This window comes from Camelus ferus, chromosome 9 (assembly GCF_009834535.1).
Source record: "Camelus ferus isolate YT-003-E chromosome 9, BCGSAC_Cfer_1.0, whole genome shotgun sequence".
NCBI classification, from domain to species: domain Eukaryota; kingdom Metazoa; phylum Chordata; class Mammalia; order Artiodactyla; family Camelidae; genus Camelus; species Camelus ferus.
Window position 1 is genome coordinate 22,232,832 of NC_045704.1, and position 20,145 is coordinate 22,252,976.

Below are 20,145 nucleotides of genomic sequence, written 5' to 3' on the forward strand. Positions count from 1 at the left end.
TTGTCCTGGGACAGTCTGATGGTTTGGGTTCTGCTCCCCTTTTTAGCTGACATTTCCTGGGTTCTAGCTATGCCAGGAATTATAGGCACTGACATGGTCACTACTTGGCTGGGACCACTGGATTGTTCCTGCAAGACATTCCCCATAGGGGTTTGTTTGCTTTATTTTGTTTCATTTAAGTTTTCTTTCCTATAGTCTGTGGTAGAGTAGTTCACCTGGGTAACTCCAACTGAAGATGAGAGGAGAGTCCTGTGTGCCTGAGCAGAGCAGACATGACTGCAGCTGTGGCAAGAGGTGTTAGAGGGGGTCTGGCCTTGCTAAGGAGGAGCTGGGGGATAGCGTAACGTCAGGACTCGGTGCAGATCACACCAGCAACCTGTCCCCTGTTCACTATTGTTTGTGTTCCAAAGCTAATGGCCATACCTCCTCCGTGTCATTCCTTCCCCGTTCTTAAAACTTTACCACTTGTTATTTCTACTCTGACGTTGGGCCCCACTCCCTGTGATGTCCATGCCTCACCCTCACCACTACTCACTCTGCAGTGCTTTCCAACATTGGCCTGCAGTTAATGTGATTAAAAATGTAATCAGCTTTTCCTGGGTCTGGACACACAGTTCCACACAGGGTTCGTGTGTTACCAGCAGCCAAGGCCCTGCTGAAAAGCGTTTACAGAGAAGTAAGCTGGAGACCCTGCCTCTCCATCCAGTTCTGTGCTCCATCCTTGCATCCTTGGCTTTAGCAAGGACACGGCACTGTTAACGCCTCTCCTAGATTCTGTGACATTTAGAGGCTTACTAGTGCACAGCATCCCTTCCTTACCCTGACCTCAGCAGCCTCATCTTCCCAACAGTTCCCATGCATGCATACATTTGTATGCCTGGGTCAAGCTACATTTGTGAAGGGCTGTTTCCACTCACCAAATTAACAAGAATTCCTCCAGCATGTCTGCTTTCAGTGTTTTGGCATGGAGTGGAGGGTGAGGAGGGTCCCCTTCTGAGTTTAGTAGGAGTGTCACATGTTAGGAATCCCAAGGCAGGTCTGTCCACTCAGAAGACCTACCCCTGTGATATACATGGTCTACTCTTGAAAGACATTTAGCACCTGGCTGGATACCAAGCCACACACCCAGGGCAGAGACCACACACTTATGTGGTATGTGGAGACAGTTCTGATTTAGTGTAAACGTTCGCCAGCAACAGATGCAGCAGAATGTTGAGAAGTCCATCAGAAGGGAAGAGGGCAGGGCCTCCTTTGTGAAGAGGTGCAGAGACAACACAACAGAGAAGACTTTCAAATGCAGGGAGGTTGGAAAGGGCTGCTCAGCCACATCAGGCTTTCTCCAGCATCAGGTCACTCACAGGGGAGTGCCCTGTGGGATGGCAGAGGAGGAGCCTCATAGGAGCACCAAGTGCGCAGTGGCTTTTCCCAATGTGCAAAGGCAATGCAAGTGAAGTGAATCTGGAAAAGCATGCTACAGTTTCACATTTGGTCAGCACCAAAGAATCATACTGGAAAAAGGCATTATGAGTGGGGTAATGTGGGGAATTCTTTAGACAGTTCTCCACTCTCATTACTCATCATAGAGTTGACACTGAAAAGTTGAAATATGAGTAGAGGAAATTATAAAATACCAAAACCAGGAATTTAACCCTCATACAATATGTGTGTGTGTAATAGTACATCACTGCATCACGTGCATAGAATTGTGTAACCACCACTGCAATCGAGATGGAGAGCTGTTCTGTCACCACAAAAGTCGGCCTTGTGTGCTGTCCCTTTGTAGCCTCTCTCTGTCTCTCCCCTCCACCTACTTGTGCACACACTGTTTTGTGCCTAGGTCTTAATTTTTAAAGGTGGCTGAGTGACAACACAGTAAGGTCAATGCCACTGAAAGAAAAGTACAGTGTTACTCATAGTTCCCCTGGAAATGAGACGAATGGCATGCCATGCAGGGCCACAGGAGGAACACCCCATTTGGGTCAGGAAACAGAAGCAAAATCAAGAGATAGGTTTAGGCCACAGATGTTATTGGGGTTTCTGTGAGAAAGGCAAGACAGGACAGAGTAAACAATTTATATTCAGCTAAGTTTGAATAATTTCAGCAGGCCCTAAGGTATAGAGGTGGGACCTGGTTGCCTGGCACCTGGTCCTGGAATAATTAAAGCAAAAGAATATTGCTTCCTGGGCACACAGGCAGATAGAGGAGCTGTGGCTCTGGATTGGGTAGTTTGCGTGTTCTGAGCCAAGTCCTTTGCTATCCGTAAGCATTAGCCAACCCTGGGAGGGGTGGTCTCTCCTCATCCAGAAAGACTTTTTTAAGATTTCAAAAAATTATAATACAGAAAATTAAAATATGATTCATACACATGCACACCTATACCCAACATCCCTCACCCCTGGCAGCCATTCTATTTCCTTCATTTCTATAGTTTGTCATTTTGAGAATGATATGTAAATGGAATCATACACATGTAACCTTTTGGGATTGGCTTTTTTCACTCACCATAATGCCTTTGAAATCCATCCAAGTAATGTGTATTAATCATTTTTTCTTTTTTCTTGTTGAGATGATTCAATGATGTGTATGTACCACAGTTTATTTAACCGTTCACTTAGTGAGAGACATTTTGGTCATTTCCAATTTGAGACTGATGCAGGAAAAACGGATATGGGGCATGAGAAGGGCTGTGTTCTAGGCTTCGGTTGAGCCCCCCGGACATGCCCTGCCAAGTTGGGTCCATGGCTTCACGCAGGAAAGAATTCAAGAGCGAGCCACAGTTGTGTAAAGGTAGATTTATTCAGAAAGATACATTGAAAGGCAAGAGAAAGGCCACAAGGTGTGGGGGTTGGGTGCTCAGATTAAAAGTAGGTACACATTCTGTAGGCAGAATGTGGGCCGTCTCCGGAAGAGGGAGAGAGGGGCAGCCGAGGCACCATGTTGCCAGTTTTTATGGGCTTGGTGGTTTCATATGCTAATAAGTGGAAGGACCAGTCTAAGGGGATGGGGCTGGGATTCCCAGGAAGTTGGCCATTTCCCACTCTTTGACCTTTTGTGGCTAGCCTTGGGACTGCCATGGTGCCTGTGGGCGTGGTATTCACCATGTTAATATATTACAATGAGTGTATAATGAAGCTCAAGATCTACTAGAAGTTAAATCTCCCATCATCTTGAGCCTCAAGGCTTTCTGGGGGTTGAATCTTTCACCATTTTGATGTTAATGGCTGTAGCATTCCTTGAATGGCTGTGCCCTGCCCCCTTTCATCCTGTCGAAGACTGTTATGAATAAAGCTGCTATGAACATTCGTGTACAAATTTCTATGCAAACATAAGTTTTTTTTTTCTGGGATAAATGCCCAGGCATGCAATTCCTGAATCATTACATGGAAGTGCATTTTTTATTCTTTTGTTAGAAACTGCTTAACTAATTCCAGGAGTGGCTGTACCATTTTTATATTCCTACCAACAATGGATGAGAAACCAGTTTCTCTGCAATCTCACCAGCATTTGGTATGGTTACTTTTTTTAAGCTGTTCTAACAGGTACATAGGGATATTTCATTGTGGTCTTAATTTGCATTTACCTAATGGTAGTGGCTAGTGATGTTGAACTTTTCATGTGCTTACTTGCCATCTGTCTATCATCTTTGATGAAGTGTCTCTTGTTGCCTTTTGCTATTTTCTAATTGTACTTTTTTAATGTGGTATTTATAGATTTTATATACATATTTATTGAAATCTAGTCAGTTTACAATGTTGTGTCAATTTCTGATGTACAGCATAATGCTTCAGTCATACATGAACATACATATGTGAACGAAAATACTGCAACCATATCAGTAAACAAAGAATGCTGAAACCAAGTCATCAGCGGCTGCCGCCACCCCCCAGTGAGGACAGGCCTGCAGCCTCTGCAGCCTCTCACGATGGTTCCCCTGAGGGGACTCAGAATAAGAAAGGACAGGATACTGGCCCTAGATAGCTAGATGCTTGTCAAAGGAATGAATTCAATGAGCCCAAATGTTTGCTTCCCCCCATACCTAGAAAAGCACTAAATTCTTTAACTTGAGATGCCTGGTTTTCCTTAGATGACAACTAGTCTTTTATTGTTCCAACTACCTGGTCTTTGTTGTAAAGCTTCTTTTTATCCTAGCTCCTCCCCTACCTCTTCGGAGCAGTTCCCCAGAGCATCTGAGAGGCTGTCATCCCGGCTCGAGTCCTCCCGCCAAATAAAACATAACTCTCAACTTTTAGGCTGTGCATTTATTTCAGTAGACACATATATTCATTTTTATATTCTTTTTCACAATATTTATATATTTTAGTATGAGGTCTTTATCAGATGGGTAGTTTGTAAATATTTTCTCCCGGCCTTAGCTTTTTAAAAAATCTTAAAAGGGTCTTTCTCAAAGCAAAATTTTACAATTTTGATGAAGTCCTATTTATTAATTTTTTTCCTTGTACATAGCGTGCATTTGGTGTCATCTCTAAGAACTCTTCAGCAAACCTAGATCCCAAAGATTTTTTTCCTACATCCTAAAATTCTATAGTTTTTCACGTTGCATTTCAGTGTGATCTATTTTGTGTTAAACTTTGTATAGCGTGTGAAGTGCATATTTTTAGGCTATGAATTTCATTTGCTCCAGTATCATTTATTTAAGGGACTGTCATTTCTCCACTGAAGTGTTTTTGAGCACCTTCACCATATATTGTTGGCTGTACTTGTTTGAGGGTATTTCTGGGTTCCAAATTCTGTTCCACTGATCATTGTATCAATCCCTCACTAGTACCTCACAAGCTTGATTACTATAGTTTCAGGTAGAGTGATTCCTCCCACTTCATTCTTATTTTTCAGAGCTGCTTTACCTATTCTAGTTCCTTTGTCTTTCCATATAATTTATAAAATAATCTTGTCTATATTTACTTTTTAAATGTTGCTGTTAGTTTGATAGGAATTGTATTAAAACTATATATCAGTTTGGGGAGATTTGATATCTTTATTATGTCAGTCTTCCAATTCATTAACACAGAATATCTTTCCATCTATTTAGATCTTTAACGTATTAAAGTACAGATTTATAAATTCCTTCACCTTTACTTGGATGATAGAGTGGATTTAGAACAATTTCCCTATATTAATTCATGTGTTATTGGGGATATGTGTGATAATTTCATCCTTCTACCTCTAAAAGGAAATATAATTATTTCATATGACTAATAAGTGTTTGTGTAAGTCCACAAACACACCTTTCTTGGATCCTTATTGCTTTTATCTTTGCAGACTTTTCAACTGGAATTACTTTACTTTGACTTTAAACACAATCTTTAGGTTGTAGTTTTATGTGGGTTATTTTTCCATTACTTTCACATTTTTGGCCTTAAATAGTCTTATTGCACACTGTTCTTGCAGGGTACTTTGCTGTGCATAGAAATCTCAGCAGGGCTTTTTCCCCAGCAGTTTATGCCCTTCCATCATGTCCCTGACTTAGAATTATACATCAGGTCTGGGTGGAGACCATTTTTAGCTTTGCCTTGATCTTCCTGATCTTAGAGTGAGGTTGGAAGCCCCATAAAAAGAACAGCGGGACCCCTAGGCAGGGCCGCTGCTCTCCTCTTAGCACCGTCAGGTTCCCTGACCCAGAGGCTCTATCTCACTTTTTGCCTCTAAAGCGGCTAACTTACACCTAGAATTCTATTGGTTCCCTGAGCTCACTCCTGATTGGTTATTACTCTCACTTCTGATTGGTCCACTTGTAAGTACTCTATTTGCATGAGCGCACTCCTGATTGGTCTATTTCTACAAATCTTGTTCCTGGTTGGTCAACTTCTGTTGTACTTTCTTTGCATATGATGTTGCAAAGTGTAGAACTGGCAGCCTATAAAAGGCCTGTGTAAACCTACAGAAGGGGTCCAGAGCTTGAAGTGTTAACTTTTCTGGGCCCGGTGGTGTAATAAACCTAAGTGTAATAAACCTGAGTTCTCCAACTCTTTGAGTGCTGCTTGGTCTCTCGCCAGGATCTGGGTTGCTGTCTCAACTGAGCTGTAACACCCAGCTGTAACACATTTCTCTGCTACACATTTCTCTGCAACAAGAGAAAGAAAAGCTAAACCAGATGCATAACACAACATACCACTCTAAGATCTTAAAATGTAGATGAGGTCAGAGACAGGATGGGCCTTTGGTTTGTCACCTTAAGGAGTAAGTGAGAATGTGGAATGTAGAGGATAAATAATAAAAAGGATACCTGATGACCAAATTAAAGGATTGTGCTATAGAAACTGACTGGGTTTTCATCAGTCCATTTGGGGATCACATGAATGAGTTGTGGGCAGTGGAATGTGGGCAGAAGTGATTGTGTTTTCTCATTTCTGCTCCATCCTGAAGATGCCTCTTTGGACTTACTTACAGCTTTCGCTTCTCACAGCCCCCAGGATTTATTGCTGTCTTCTTGTGAACTGCGTTTGGGTGATGGGTTGACAGTGCCTTGATGAGGACAAAACCGGGTGACTCTGAGTCACTGGACATTAGACTTAACTGTCTCATGATCATTCATTTGTGCCTGGCTGCCCTGAGGACTGGATGGGTAAAAAGTACTGGTTCCTATGAACTAAAGATTAAAAATAACATGTCACCTTAAGTAAAAAACTAGAAACCATGTCAACTTTACTCTCTACTTAGGCCTGTAGGCAGTTAGACCTAATGATGCCAAATTTCAAATCATGGAGCCTGTAAGGAAGTATCCTTTTGCCTATAATAGGTCTACCTATAGATTATGAAACCCTACTGCATGTGCCATTAAGAAAAAAAAAAAAATGAGCCAAGTGGTACAATGCTGTATTAAGTGAAAATCTTAAACACTACTTAAGAGGCTTCTTGTTAAGTCAGAGTCAATATATTTCCTATTTTGACAAATATCACCAATAACTCTGCAAAGAAGTATATCGGATTTACTCCCACAGCAGTGTATGCCAGATCCTTGTGAAGACACTGCCAATAATATTAATAATATAAAGTAGTAATATTAATGACAGCAATAGCTCTTAAGTACTTATCATTATGTTCCAGGCTTAGTGCACTTTTTAGTTGTCTCCCAAGAAGTAGGTAGTTTTGTCTCAATTATTCTCTGGAACTTAAGGAATCTGGTTCTCAGCTGTGTTGGAGCACTAAAATCCCTTGTAGGGCTTGTTTAAGCGCAGATACGGGGTCCCACGCCAGAGTATTAATTCAGTAGTTCTTTAGGGGGACCTGAGGTCTTATAACAAATTCCCAGGTAATGCTGATGTGATTTGTGGGTTGGAAACCATCGATTAGGGGGACATTTTTTAAATAACTTCGCTACTAAAGAATAATCTTCATTTTTCATTGTAAATCCTGATTCAGACTGGTGAAATGCTGGGACAGCAATATGCAGTGCAGAAGGCGGAGGCAAGTGTTAGAGACCTTTAGGGGCGGGGTGTTGCCTGAAGGGCCACGGAAATTTGTACGTGTGCCTTTAAGAGGAAGCGAAGCCACGCCCCCTCTTTGGAAGTGTGCGGCCGGTTCACCAGGATGCAGCCAGAAACTACACTACCCAGAAGGCAGTGCTTCGAACGTCAGCGGCGGTCGCTGAGCCAATGACGGACAGCGAGGGTGTGCTGCCTGCGGCAGCTTGGGCAAGACGGGTGGCGTCCGGTCATCGGGCGTCGTTTGGAAGTGGCCGGCCTGTCCTTACCGGCCTTTGTGGCTGGCGCACCGGGCGGTGGCTGCTTCTCAGAAAAAGGTCTTCGAGACAGAGCAAAGGACAGTGAGGAGAATAGGGCCCACCTCCATGCATTTGTATGAACCGTGACCCCGCTTGCGGCGGGATTTGCTCTCCGAGCCTCGGCCCGAGTCTTCGGTCCCCGCAGCTCCCGGAGGCGGCGCCCTGGGCCTTGTGCGCCTTCTACACCGAGGAGACAGGTCCCAGGTGCCCCCGCCCAGGGCTGGCCTGAGGGGTCGGCTGAGCCCGTTGGACCGGCCTCTGTCGCCACCTCTCGCGGTCCAACTCTGCCCACTGGGCCCCATGGCGGGGCGGGCGCTGGTGAGTGGAGGGTTTCTGCAACTTCACGTGCGCTGGGGTCGCCGTCCGCACAGTTCCATTCGCTGTGTTACTGGGAATCTCAGGATTCTTCGCCTCTTAATACTCTTGAGTCTGGAGGACCTGTGAGAATTGGGTTTGGGAGCAACAGTTCTAATCACATCCAACCCAGAGTTCTCATTCCAGGCTAGGGATTATAAAGAGAGGCGCCCATTTCTGGTTCTTTCCTTGAGCTTGTCGATTCTCTGCTCTTGGCCTCCATTCCCTTGGGTCTAAAATCGGAATATTAACAATTTTTCTCTCTTAGTTGAGGGAACTGGAGAGGGTAAGCGTGTGACGTGTATCCTTCAGTGCTTAGCACGACCCAGAGAGCATCACTCTGGATGTGGTTTTCGCAGAGAGACTCTCCTGGTCCTGCTATATTATCTTAGACTCACCCCAGGCATAGTGTGACCCTCATGCCTCCCTGCCTCAGGCCTCAACCCAGCTGAAAGCTGGGAGAAGGGATGAGAGAGCCTTGAGAGCAGAAGTTTGTGGGAGCAGCGTTTTTGGAACTGCTGCTCTTCTAATAGAAGTGGAAGTTCCCTGGATAAGCCGGAAGATAGGATAGTCACTGGATTTCTCTCTGCAGATGCCATCTGAGTACTACAAGTGAAGTTGGCTTGCCACTTACGCAGTGAATCAATTTTCCTAATACATTTACATATATTTGAAAATGAATCCATTGCGATATTCATTAATGACAGTGCATAGGAATGTTATGTCTGTGGGATGTAAACCAAAGGACAGGCCCTAAATTACTCTTCAGCATGCCAACCTGTTTCCTTTCATCATAGCTCTAATCACCTTCAGGACTTCTCTTATTTATCCATTTTTCCTCAACTGGCTTTCTCCTTAACTTCATTCCATCCTGGTTCCAGTGTCCCCTTCAAGAGATCTTCCCCAGTTGCCCCATCTAAAGTCTCCCCTAATCTTTGTAGTCATCTTACTCTCTTTTGTTTGTTTTCAGAGGCCTTAGGGTCATATGACTTTATCTTGCTTGTTTACTTAGTTTCTTGTTGAGAATCTTTCCCTAAACCCAGAATGTGAGCTCCTGCTCTCTCCCCAGGCTTAAAGCTGCTGGGCCTATACCAGGTGTTCAATAAGTGGCTAATGAATGAAAGATTCTCCCTCTGGGGCTCCCACCATACTTCGATTAAATCTAACTCTCCTCCCCCATCATGGCTGGACCAGAGGGACCTAGGTTCAAATCTTGCCCCTTCTCATTAGACATGTGACTTTGGGCGGCTTAACTTTGAGCCCCTGTTTGCTGATGTGAAATAAAGATGGTGATGTTGTTTACCTCCTTGGTTGTGGGAGAATTAATGAAATTCACAAACACAATTGAACACTGACATTGCTGGGCACTGTGGTATTTACTTTATGAACATTTTCGCTTTATTTTCTCTTATAAACATAATATTTTATTTCTATATACATTATTTAATTTACATATATGTACTGTTCTTTGTTTCTAAGAACAGTTTAGAGCTTTAGCTTTTTTAAATTACATAGTTATCAAAGGAATAAAGCCAACCACAAAATAAGAATCAACAGAATGCCATAATCCAATCATAAAAGACAGTCAAATGTAATAACACATACTCAATAAATCAATCATCTAAGATACAAATAAGTAATGAACATTTTTGCTTTAATTCCCACAACAACTTGGTGAAGTTGGAACTATTATTGTATTGATGTAGAAATTGAGGCTCAAAGAAATTAGTATGTGTTGGTTCAAAAGGCTGGATTTAAACCCTGGAAAGTCTGGCTCCAGACCTAGAGAATTTTAGTTGCTTTAACACAGCGTCTGAAGCCCTTAGGTGCAGGCAAGCAGTGCAGACCGGTGAGGCTCGGCTTCTGCTACTATTACCATTACCTGAATTATTTTTTTCCCTATTCTTCACAGTCTTCATGGGATTATCATAGTTTTGTGTCACTCTCCAGCAGATTCCCATATAGGCAGCTTTTCTCTCTCACACCTTTGTATTCTGTCAAAGGCACCATCTCCCTCCCTCCTGAGCCCAGCACAGAGCTAGGTCCTCAGGAGATACCCAGTGATTCAGACCTTGGATCTCTCTGGGTTTTTACCATTAACCAAGCAGTAGGCTCTAATCTCATCTAATAGTCATACAGCTACCCCACCACCTCTGTTTGATTTTCCAGGCACTGGTATCTTTTGAAGATGTGGCCATAACATTCACTGGGGAGGAATGGAGACACCTGGACCTAGCCCAGAGGACCTTATACCAGGAAGTGATGCTGGAGACTTGTGGCCTCCTGGTCTCACTGGGTAAGGCCTCATCTCTGTTCCAAGGAGTACCCTCAGCCTCTTTCATTCCTCCCTCTCTCTCAGCATGGCTGGTTGAGAAGACCCCAGGAACCTGCCTTCCTTTCTCCCCACAGCCCCAGCATGTTCTAGTCTAACCTTCTCTTGCTTGGTTTCCTTGGTCTGCATCGCGGATTGTTGTATAACAAACAGTTCTCCTCAACACTTTTACCCAAGTGTCCAACCCAAGCTGACCTCAATCTGACATCCTTCCTTATTCCAGATTCTCATAATCTGGAATTCAGCTTGGTTGGGTCCAGTGTCCTCACAGCCCAGTTAACAGGACCTGGTGTTAATGGGAGGTTCTCCAAGAAGTGGTTGAATTAGACAGACAGGAAGGTATTTATCATCAGTGCTACTGGTATCTTTCTGACCAACACAGTCTAGAAGATTTCTTTGACTCCTGGTACCTGCACAGCAGGTGTTCCAGGTGGAGACGCCAACACCAGCCAAGTCCCTGAGGGGAGCTCAAGTCCTTAATGGAGACAAAGGAAGATCCGGTTCACCTTTTCCACCACCCCATCACTGAGCTCGGTGCCAGGCATGTAGCAGACAGCTGTGAACATTTGCTAAGTGACAACTGGGTGCATCGGGCTTGAAGTACAGGATTTTCTAGGCAAAATTTCTGTGGGTCCTGGTGCCTAAATAGTGACTTCTCTCCAGAGTTCTCCTGTCTTTAAGTCTTCACATTTGGCAAGATGTGTTTGGCTACCTGTTGCAAAAACCACCTCATACTGGTTTCACTCTGTGAAGAGTTGATTACTTCACCCGATGAGAAGCCCTGAGGTGGCTGTTTCTCTCCTTGGTCCAGGTCATCAGGCCAGCATCCTTGATGTGGCCACAGGATGATGCAGCAGCAACTAGGGCAGCAGGTCCCCACATCAGCCCTGTCTTTCCAGTCTGGATTGAAGACTTTTACTTCAGAATGTGTAGCAGTGTTAGGTCATGGCCTACCTCGGGCCACTGACTATCAGTTGATTTAGTCCAGTGTGTTTAGCCATCCTTGGGCAGCAGAATCACCTGGGGAGCTTTCAAAACAACCAGTGCTCAGTCTCTATGCCCAGAGATTTGGTTTAATTTGTTGTGCTCCAAACCAGACATGTCTTGGTAGTTCTGAAACATGAGGAAGGTTGAATCCTGCTGATTTAATCAGGGAAAACCCTCTGGAAGGAGGGGTCCCCTTTCTGGAGTTTCATGGCATTGTGTTAGAGGTGTATACGGCTGTACACTTGAGACTGTTCCATTTGTCTTTCCTTATATACCCATGCTTCATTTATTTCTCCATGCACAGGCCATCCTGTTCCCAAACCAGAGCTGATTCACCTGCCAGAGCATGGGCAAGAACTGTGGACAGTGAAGAGAGGCCTCTCCAGAAGCACCTATTCAGGTAGGTCACATGGCAGCTAGCAGACTACCAAGGAATCAGTGTCTGACGTTCCATGGGCAGTTTCTTTTTGTGGCCTTCCTGGGGTCTTGAGTGGTCATTGGAGCACTTTGAACTGCATTTCCCTATCTTCCCACTCCCATCACACTCTTTTCCTTTACTGGGGTTGAAATGTGGGTAAGAGACAGTCTCTAAACGCTTGGCCTCTCACCAGCCTCATAACTCTGGAGAAGCTGCATGATCTCGCTGCGCCTTTGACGTACAAGTTAGGCTGAATTAATGCTTCCTGCTATAAGAGATAATCTCCAAAATCTTGGTGGGTACACCTCCAAAATCTTGGTGCGTCAACAGATTTAGGGTTTATTCCTCATTTGTGCCATGGTTTAATGTGGGCCAGCAGAGAAGCTCTGTACCACATATCCATTCACGGACCCAGGTGCATTCTGTTGTCAGTATGTGGCTGTAAGGTTGCCCTGGCATCATCCAACTGGCCAAGAGGAATAGGAGAGAAGGGGAGTAGTCATGTACACTTGCACACATAATCACTTCCGTTCACATTCCATTGACAAGAACTGGGCATTAGGCTGTACTTTGTATCAAATTGGGAAATGTGGTTTAGCTTTATGTCCAAGGAGAAAAGGGCAGGGATATGATGAACATATATTCAGTCTGTTAAACTTAGCCTACATTAGAAAAAGATAATAATAATAGTTCCTGCATCGTTGGATTGTTTGGGAATGTAATTGGATAGCATGAAACTGCTTATAAGCACACTACCTGACTCAAAGTAAGTGGCTTAACAAAAGTTACCTACTGGTAATATTCAAGTGTTATTAGTCATAATGAATAGTGAATAGTGATACCTCCAGCATCCCCCCAGATTCAGGAAAGACAGTCCTTTCTTCTTCTGCAGATTACCTCCAGCTATACTTCGCATCTCACCCTTTTCCACCTCCATCCAGTCATTTATTTACTATACATCCCTGCATGCATCAATCCTTCCACGTGTAAATCAGATATTCAGAAGCAGTCCTTAGCTTTAACATCTTCTTGCCTTCCTGTCTTGTAAAACCTCAAGGGGACATTTGCCCATGTCAGCCCCTCATCCAGTCTGTGGACAGCGCCAATGCGATTCAAGATCTCTCCCCTCTAGGGTTCCTTCAGGCTGCTTAGCCAGCCAGGGAGTGTCTCTGGCCATCCCCTCCTCATCCCCACAGAGTCTGTCTCAAACCTTCACCTCTTTCCACAGTTCTCCATCTTCACTTGAATGTTTCAAAGACACCTCACACCCATCGTGCCTGAAAAGGACCTTGTGATCTTGCCCACTCTTCTCATCTCCCCATTTTAGTTAATAGCCATGCCATTCAATAAGTTGAGAAAGCCAAAAACAAACTTGGACTGCCCCTCGATGCCTTCATCTTCATCACACCCAATATCCAGCCATTGCTGAATCTTGACCGTTTTTCATCATACAGATCTCCTGAATCCATTACCTCTCCCAGTTCCATCAGTTTTGGCATTATCACCCTTCATCTTTGGCCTGCATGATGCTAACAAATTCCTAACTGGTCCCCTCGTATCTGCTCTGTGCCTCTGACCAGATTTGTGTCTTACATCTGCTTCCCTGTCCACTCACATCTTGTTCCAGATATCACCACCTCCCTAGCCACTGACATCTCAGCATATGACCTAGTTCATTTTGAAAATAAAGGCTATTCACTTGATTTCTTGCTCTTTAACCCTAGCTGCCTTATCCCTGCAGCTTCCTGCTCACCTCTGTGGAAGAGTTCTTGTCCCCAGCTATGGCTAATTCCCAGCAGAGCCTAGATCACACTTTCACCTACCTTCTCAGCTGTATTAGTTATCTATTGCTGTATAGCAACATTAAAAGTCATTCATTATTCAATATTAAAATATCACTCATTTATTCTCTCTCATTGTGGATCAGAAATCCAGACACAACTTAGCTGGGTCCTCTGCAAAGCTGCAGTCATAGGCTCTTACAGCATGTCGGCTTACTTCTTCAAATCAAGTGATGGTGGGAGAGACTCCAACAAGAGGGATGCTACACATGGACTTTATCTCTTACATCTTACATTATTCTGTCACCTTCGCCACGTTCTATTCTTTAGAAGCAAATCAAGGTCCTGCTAGGATTCAGGCAGAGGTGATTATAAAACTGTGAACACGATGAGGCAGGGATTATGGGAAGGCATACATGAGTCTCTCCACTATATCTGGGAACATGGTTCTTCATTTATTTCCTACCTCTTCTATGTCTCCATCTTCTCTTTATTCAACATAAAAAACACAGTGTAAGTTTCTGACACTTGGGGGAAACGTTAAAAAATACTCTTTGCTCTCCAGCAACATCTAAACGTCGTTGACTCTGTTTCACCTGAACAGCCACGCTTCTTGGGGGAGTTTTCTCATTCTCAGAAGAGATATCTATACCTGAGTCCTAGACTTCCCCTTTCCTATTCTTTAATTTTTATACTGAGGTTTTGTATAATTTACACATAATGAATGTACAAATCTTAAAGTTTCATCATTATGAAATTTTTACATAAATATAAACCAGAGTATCCTCCACACAGGTCAAGAAGTATATTTCCAGCCCCTGACAGGCTTCTTGTGCGCCTTCCTTGTTAGTACCCTCTTCTACCAAAGTAACCAGTGTTCAGACTCTGTCGCCATAGATTAGTTTTGAAGGCTTATAAGTGAAACCCCACAGCACATCATACTGTCATGTCTGTCTTCTTTTGATAATCATTATGACCCTGGAATTCATTCATGTGGTTGTATATATTTGGAGTTGGCTTCTTACTGTACGTATCTCAGTGAATTAATAGATTACATATACCTGTTTTCCTGAAGTTGGACATTTGGCTTGGTCTGCATTTTCAGAATATTATGAAGAATGCTGCTATGAATATTCTTGATCATATTTTTTGTTGAATATAAGCACAGACTTCTGTTGGGGGTATGCATGTGAGTAGACTGGCTGGATAATGGTGTAGTTATATGACTGGCTTTAGTAGAAATGACTGATCAGTTTCAAAGTGACTCGTGCCACTTCACATTCCCACTCCCATGTGTCGGAGTCCTCATTGCTTCACATACTGGTGAGCAGGTGGTATCTTCCCCTTTACTCTTTGAGGCACAGTAATGGTTCTTCTCAGAACTGCAGCACTAAAAATGTTCTCACCCAGGTCACTGTTGACATTCTGATTGACAAATGCAACAACTATAATAATGAAGAGAGATAATGGTCTACAGTTTACCAAACAGTTGCCATGCTCTGTGCTGATTGACTTACATGCTTTTTCTCATATAACATTGTTATAAACTGAATGTCTGGTGTCCTCCCAAAATTTGTATGTTGGATCCCTAACCCCCAATGTGATGATATTAGGATATGGGGCTTTTAGAAGGTGATTGGGTTTAGATGAGGTCTTGCAGGTGGAGTCCCCATGATTGGATTAGTGTTCTTGTAAGTAGACAGAGAGACCATGGCCTTTTCTAAGTGCAGTACGTGGTGCTGGGGTGGTGGGAGAGAGAGGGAGAACCGTCTGGTGTCTCTTCTTATAAGGACACTAATTCCCTCAGATCAGGTCCCCACCCTTATGACCTCATTTAACCTTAATTATTTCTATAAAGCCTTATCTCCAAATATTCGTTGGATGTTAGGGCTTCAATAATGAATTTGTGGGGAACACAAACATTCAGTTCAAAACATTTATTTTTTTAATAAATACAGGGCTATTCAGATATCCTGTTTTTTATTGTATCAGTTTTGGTAATTTGAGTCTTTCGAGTCTATTCATTGCTTTTTAAGATTGTTTCATTTCAAAATGGTAAATTTTATGTTACATATATTTTACAACAATGAAAAAATGCTAAAAAAAATTAATTTGAGATGTGTACATACCATTTTTATAATGTCATTAAAAACAGGCATTCCCCCCAAAATAAAATTGTTTCATTGTACTTATGTGTGTGTATTTTGCTTTTTTATTTGAACATTATAAAAAGTATCTGTTTATGCTGTCTTACAGGATTTGCACTTTTTACTTGACAGTTCATGGTGCATGTAGCTATAGTTCACTCATTTTGTCCTTCTGTAGTCATTTGCATGTGTGTAACACAATGTATTTGTCCATTTTCATGGGAATTTTCTTGTTTCCAGTTGTTTGTACCCACAGACAGTACTGCCATGAAAATTCACATACATATGTTCTCACACACATATGTAGGAATTTCTCTTAGTAATATTCCCAGAACTAGAATTTTTGTATTATAAGGTAAGCAAAAGTAGAACTTCGCTGGATGATGCCCTCTTGTTTTCTAAAGTGGTTACTTACACCTTTTTACACTTCACCTGCCTTGTATGAACAATTCCATGGATTCATCCCCTCTCAACACCTGCTATTTTCAGGTTCTTAAATTTTTTCAATCAAGTGAGTATAAAATGGTCTTGCCCTTCCCTCATATCTAAGAAGTGTGAGCACCTCTTTGTATGTTGATTAGCCAATATATATCTTCTGGGAAATGTCAGTGCATAATATGCTCAGTTTTCATTTTGGGTGTGGAATGTTGAAGTTCCCAGCTGTAATTGTGGTTTTTGTCTATTTCTCCTTTCAACTCAGTTTTTGGTTTATGTGTTTTCTGCCTCTGATATTTGGTACATACAGATTAGGATTGTTATGTCTTCCTGGTAGATTGATCTTTTTATCATTATATGTCCCTCTTTGTCTCATTTTCTTTGCTCTGTAGTCTGTTATCTGATATTAATATAGCCACCTTTGTTTGTTTGCCTTTTAAAAAAATGTATTTAGTTTAGTCAGATTGACTAGTCTTTTCTTTTCTAGTGAATTTTCTGTATGCTGTTTATGAAATCTTCCTTTTTCCCAAGGTCTAAAAGACAGTCATTTTCACTATTTATTAAGTTTTTAATTTTTAGCTACTGGCAGTTAAGTCTTAATCAGTCTAGAATTGATTTTTTTGTGTTGTGTGAGGTAGAAATACAATTCCATTTTCTTTCGTGTGGCAAATGATTTTTCTTTATCCATTTATTGAGTAGTCCTTCCTTTTCCCACTGGCCTCTCTGCTACTTCTGTCATATATCAAAGTTCCCTGTGTACACTTAAGCTCCCAATTCTGTTTTTCCCTTTTGAGAGTTTCACAGCTTATCTTACATCTGTGCTACATCACAGTGCCTTGATACATAAAATTTCATCATAATCCTATTCCTCAAAAGGCAAGTCTCCTTGCTTTATTCTTCTTCAGAGACATCCTGGTCTCTCTGTTCTTTTATATAAATTCCACAATCAGCTTGTCAATATCCATGAAAAACCCTATTGAGATTTATCTGAAGTTGTATTAAATTTTATAGATGAATTTGAGAAGAATTGACAACTTTATATTATTAATCCCTTTTTTTCATGTAAATCTCCATTCATGCAATATGTTTTTAGTTTACTTGATCTAGATGTTGTCTATTTAGGTCTATTCACCTAGTCTTTACTCAGGTATAGTAGACTCAGGCTGTCCACCCAGTTGCTTCTAACCCTCCCCCACTTTTGCACAGTCTAGAATTCTGAGATTTTGTTTCTTCTCTGTCTCTGCCTACCTCTCCACCATCCTAACATCCTCTTCTCTCTGCCTGGCATTCAGCATTCTTTCAAGGCCCTGAACCTTTGTACTTCTGGTCACCTGCTATAATCTCTCTCTTCATTCCTCTGTCAGGGAATTCCTATTCACCTTTAGAAGCAAGCACCTTCACCAGGTAGCCTCCACTGACCTCTTTCTGTCTCCCATCTTGGCCAGGTTGGGTGCACTTTCTATGTGCTGTCATGGCACCATGAGATGTTGGAGCACAGTCACTACACACGGGGTGATCATTACCCTGCCCCCCCGCCCCTGTTCTAGGGGGTGAGGAGGAGTCTCCACTCCAGATTGTCTGTCCCCTGCCCCAGCTTTTCCTCCTGGGTTACCTTTTAAAGATGTCAAGAATCTAAGGATTAGTAAAGAAAAAAATTGTAAACCTGGGTTTTAAAATGCCATAGGCAGGAAAGGCTTTATTTTCATCTTCATTCTTCCACTAAAGTGGTAATTTATTTTGTTCTCTGTTGATATCACTAAAAGACACCTTTCTTACATTGGATTTCCTTTAGGTGAGAAAGCAAAACCCGAGACCACAGAGCTTACTGCTGCTCAGCTGGCCCTCACTGAGGAAGCCCCTTTTGAGGAACAAGTGACATATGGCACCTCAAGGCATTCCAGGTTGGGGCAAGTGAGGGATCAGGAAGGACTGTTGGAAATGCAGGAAGGGAACTTGAGGCCAGGAGCAGACCCCAACAAGGAGACATGCCCTAGGAAACTGAGCCATAAATATGGTGATTTGGAGACAGATGATAGTCTGTGTTTAAGGGTTTTACAGGAGCAAGTCACTACACAAGATGCTCTACATGAACGTGATTCCCAAGAACCAGGAAAAGACCCTGTGATGGATGCAAGGAAAAACATCTACAAATGCAAGGAATGTGGAAAAGGTTTTAGCAAGAATTGGGCCCTTGTTCGGCATCAACAGATTCATGCCGGAGTGAAGCCTTATGAATGCAGTGAATGTGGGAAAGCTTGTCGTTACATGGCAGATTTCATTCGACATACGAGGCTTCATACTGGGGAAAAACCGTACAAGTGCACTGAGTGTGGTAAGGCCTTCAAACGCAGGTCTCACCTCACAGAGCACCAGCGTGTTCACACTGGAGACAAGCCCTATGAGTGCAAAGAATGTGGTAAAGCTTTCACCCACCGCTCCTCTTTTATCCAGCATAATATGACTCACACTAGAGAAAAGCCCTTTTTGTGCAAAGAATGTGGGAAAACTTTTTATTACAGTTCTTCCTTCGCTCAACACATGAGGATTCACACTGGAAAGAAACTCTACGAGTGCAGTGAATGTGGAAAGGCTTTTACTCACCGCTCCACTTTTATCCAGCATAATATGACCCACACAGGAGAAAAACCCTTTTTGTGCAAAGAATGTGGAAAAGCTTTTTGCCTCAACTCATCCTTCACTCAGCACGTGAGGATTCACACTGGAGAGAAACCCTACGAGTGCAGTGAATGTGGAAAGGCCTTTACTCACCGCTCCACCTATGTTCGGCATAAGAGGACCCATACTGGAGAGAAGCCCTTTGAGTGCAAAGAATGTGGGAAAGCCTTTTGTGACAGTTCTTCCTTAATTCAACACATGAGGATTCACACTGGTGAGAGGCCCTATGAGTGCAGTGAATGTGGAAAGGCGTTTACACACCATTCTGTTTTTATCCGACATAATAGGACCCACAGTGGAGAAAAACCCTTGGAGTGTAAAGAATGTGCAAAAGCCTTTTACTATAGCTCTTCCTTTACTCGACACATGAGGATCCACACTGGAGAAAAGCCTTATGTGTGCCGAGAATGTGGAAAGGCCTTTACCCAGCCCGCAAATTTTGTTCGGCATAATAGGATCCACACTGGAGAAAAACCCTATGAGTGCAAAGAATGTGAGAAGGCCTTTTGTGACAACTTTGCCTTAACTCAACACATGAGAACTCACACTGGAGAGAAACCCTTTGAATGCAGTGAATGCGGAAAGGCCTTCAGCCATAGTTCATCCTTCACTCACCATCGAAAGATTCACACCAGAGTTTAAAAGATGTAGGAAGGCCTTTTGTAAGTGTTCACTTCAATCAATGTTTGTGAACTCCTACTGGTGAATACCTTTCCTTTTGGATATAACTATTCAGGGAAGTCTTTTGGCCAGAGGAATATCTTACTCAGTACCTGATAATCCATACGGAAGAGGAGCATCGTAATTGTCATCTCTGTTAAAGCTTTTTGTAGCAGGTCATCTAACGGGTCATGCTAGGAACTGACCCAGCCTACAGTTCTGCACTGCGCCTGAGAGTCATCCACAAGAGAGATTCCGTGTTTATCATGCATTTGGGGGGAAATGCCAGCAACAGGTCTGCCTATGTTTACACTACAAAGCCATCTCAAGAGTATTTTAAAAGACGGAAGAGATGCAGTAAAGGAAAAAGAAATACATGTGTGGCTTTCTGAGTTCCCTACCAAGCGTCTGACAATTTGTCATGTGTGTGTGTGTGTGTGTGTGTGTGTGTGTGTGTGTGTGTGTGTGTGTGTGTATACAGGGGGATGAAGAGGGAATGAGAGATAAAAAGGCCTCATCCCTTTTTTTTTTTTTTTAATATATATCCATAGTCGGGAGAGTGTGACCATTGATGCAGCTCTGCTAACATTTATTAAAAGTTCCCTATTACAAAACA

The 20,145-nt window shown here is 42.7% G+C and overlaps 1 protein-coding gene across 1 annotated transcript; it reads left to right on the plus strand.

The window, feature by feature from the left end:
• Nucleotides 1-7,611: 7,611 nt before the first annotated feature.
• On the plus strand, nucleotides 7,612-20,145 carry ZNF599 (zinc finger protein 599). Its single transcript, XM_006184661.3, has 4 exons — nucleotides 7,612-8,057; nucleotides 10,263-10,389; nucleotides 11,717-11,812; nucleotides 17,986-20,145. Exons 1-4 carry the CDS (start codon nucleotides 8,040-8,042, stop codon nucleotides 19,509-19,511), a joined length of 1,767 nt encoding a protein of 588 aa, XP_006184723.1. The 5' UTR covers nucleotides 7,612-8,039; the 3' UTR covers nucleotides 19,512-20,145.